The 2,801-nt window shown below is 41.2% G+C and overlaps 1 protein-coding gene across 1 annotated transcript; it reads right to left on the bottom strand.

Annotated features, from left to right (window-relative positions):
• Positions 1-1,479: 1,479 nt before the first annotated feature.
• On the bottom strand, positions 1,480-1,971 carry LOC138357497 (eukaryotic translation initiation factor 3 subunit A-like). Its single transcript, XM_069314356.1, has one exon. It carries the CDS (start codon positions 1,969-1,971, stop codon positions 1,480-1,482), a length of 492 nt encoding a protein of 163 aa, XP_069170457.1.
• Positions 1,972-2,801: the final 830 nt, after the last annotated feature.

Here is a 2,801-nt window from a genome sequence, read left to right as displayed (position 1 = left end):
ATATATATATATACACACAATAAGTTTTACAATTAAGTTAGGCTGAGAAATTTTCGAGTAAAACGTATAATCAATAATATTTTATCAGCGCAAGAGACTGATTGAATACGGGATATAACATCTGTTTCTATAGTGTGCATCAATTGTTTCATCAATGATCAGAACATTAGCTAGTGTCCATTTTCTTTGTCTTCCCCTTCGCATAAAAATTACAACATTTATATAACATTTCCTAAGCATTTATATAGTTTTTCTGAAGATTTTTTAAAGCATTTATATAGATATATGTTTTGTATTTTCAAAAGTTTATAATTATAGAAAGGCGAAACAGAGCTTCTCACCTATCTGAATTAAGACATTTTAACAACACTTGTAAATATAATACGAAAGAAGTTACTGAATAAACTCTTAAACTCAGACAAGACATTTGGGTACGAAGCAAGTTTTGAGATCTGTAAAAAGAAGATTTCAGTACATATAATTTTTTTTAACTTGGGTAAATACTTAACTGGAATATAAAAAACAAAACCTAAAACAATAAAAGAATATTCTATGATAATATAAACTAAACATTAATTAATATAAGAGTAATAATTATAATAACAATATTGGAAGTAATAATATTAAGAAGAAGAGGCTAATCAAGAAAAACATTTAATTGATGATACCACAAAAATGGCAAAGTTTTACCCCCCCTTTAAATATTAAATATTAGTACCTGTAATATTAAATATCAGTACTCAACTAAACTTCTCCTCTGGTAGCTCTTTTGAAAACTGCAAACTGGCTATTCCCAGCAGCGGAGCGTTTCAGGCCAAAAAATTAGAGTTTCCGTCTTTATGTGTTTATTGCGAGCCAGCCAAACTGACCCTCGCCTGGGAAGTTAAGTCCATGAGCCAGAGACCCTAGCTGGAGTAAAACCCTATATTTTATGGCTCCCAGATGCGCTTCAGCGAAAATTTGGCTGGCCATTTTTTTGTGTGTGCACCTCCCCCAACCCCATTTTTTTTATTTATTCTACTCAATAAATATGTAGTGAAATGGGAAGGGTTCGATCGTGGAGAGTAAATTCCTGGATGTTATTGAGCAGGCACACGTCGAGGGACGATGTGTGTTGGGGAGAATTGGTAGGTGAGAGAGAAGTGTGGGTGGTGATGGCTGAGCGGGTGAAATGTGTGGGTGGTAGTAGTGAAATGTGTGAGTAAAGGACGGTATGTGTGGGCGGGTGAAATGTGTGGACGGTGGTGGGTATGGGTGAGTTGGAATGGCAAGCGGGTGTTTGTGTGAGTTTCCGTCTGCATGATAGTGTGGAGAATGAGTTCCAGCGCCTGAACGTTCATTTAGTTTACCATGATTCCCTTTTTACCCTTTGTCATTTCATCTTAACATCTGTTGCACTGAAGGAACATTTTTCTGGTATCTCTGTGGCTCATTTAGGTGGTGTGTGAATTATTTATTTTGGTTTTATGTATTGTATAATCACTCGTTCCTTTCCAGCCCTTGTGTGAACCCTCGTCCTCGTCTCAGCCCTGGTGTGAACCCTCGTCCTTGTCCCAGCCCTTGTGTGAACCCACGTCCTTGTCCCAGCCCTTGAGTAATTCCTCGTCCAGGTCCCAGCTCTTGTGTGAACCCTCGTCCTAGTCCCAGCCCTTGTGTGAACCCTCGTCCTGGTCCCAGCCCTTGTGTGAACCCTCGTCCAGGTCCCAGCCCTTGTGTGAACCCTCGTCCTGGTCCCAGCCCATGTGTGAACCCTAGTCCAGGTCCCAGCCCTTGTGTGAACCCTCGTCCAGGTCCCAGCCCTTGTATGAACCCTCGTCCAGGTCCCAGCCCTTGTATGAACCCTTGTTCTGGTCCCAGCAATTGTGTTAACCTTCCTCTTGGTCCAAGCCCTTCTGTGACTTCTCGCTTCCTCCGGACAGTAGTTTTGTCGAAGCATAAAAACAAACAGAGAAGACTGAAAGTAGGCAACATGGCTGAACCAGAACTACGTGGATTAAACTATGGTAAAGGCTAGGGTGCTTTATTCAGACTGAATAAGGAGGAATGATGAATCTGACATTTGCTTTTAATTATAGACCAGGGAAGAACATGAAGACAGATGAATGAGTAATGTTCAAAGTACTTTTTCAGACTAATTTAAGTGAGTAACTGGAAAAAGCTAATGGGAGAGAGCAGCGGCTGACTTACTACATAATTTCAGAAGTACATATAACACAAAACAAGAGAATCTTGTTAATAAGAAAATCGATAGCTGGTCGGGCAGGGCTCTGGAGTTCACATTCAACCCTACTAGCACATTTATGTGAGCACACACACGTACACCAGTTCAGAGGCGGGACCAAACAGCCATAGTCCAATCCCCGCAAACACAACTAGGTGAGTGAGCACACACACACAACAAGCGACACTTCTTATTTTCCTTGTGGTCGACAGGGAAACAAATACTGGCATCATTCCATAATGTCAAATATTTTCGCCTTTATGCTCGGGGTACTTGCGTAATACCGAGCTCAACGACACAGCTGGTGCAATGCGTTCCGGTAAAGGTAGTGGAAAGTTAGTGCCTGTATTTGGTGGTGGCTGTGTGCACGACACAGGTGCATACAGATGTAGCTCAGAGGTCTATGTAGGTGTGATGGAGAGGTGCATTTAGGTACGGTGGAGAGGTGTATTTAGGAACGATGGAGAGGTGCATTTAGGTACGATTGAGAGGAGTATTTAGGTAAAGTGAAGAGGAGCATTTAGGTACCATGTAGAGGTGTATTTAGGTACAGTAGAGAGGTGCATATAGGAGTAGTGAA

Source organism: Procambarus clarkii, chromosome 7 (genome assembly GCF_040958095.1).
Source record: "Procambarus clarkii isolate CNS0578487 chromosome 7, FALCON_Pclarkii_2.0, whole genome shotgun sequence".
Classification (NCBI taxonomy): domain Eukaryota; kingdom Metazoa; phylum Arthropoda; class Malacostraca; order Decapoda; family Cambaridae; genus Procambarus; species Procambarus clarkii.
Note: the sequence above shows the minus strand (reverse complement) of the source record. Positions and strands in the feature narration are given on the sequence as shown.

Coding starts and splice junctions, on each gene's coding strand:
- LOC138357497 (XM_069314356.1), bottom strand. CDS start 1,971: ATGTTGCCTACTTTCAGTCTTCTCTGTTTGTTTTTATGCTTCGACAAA.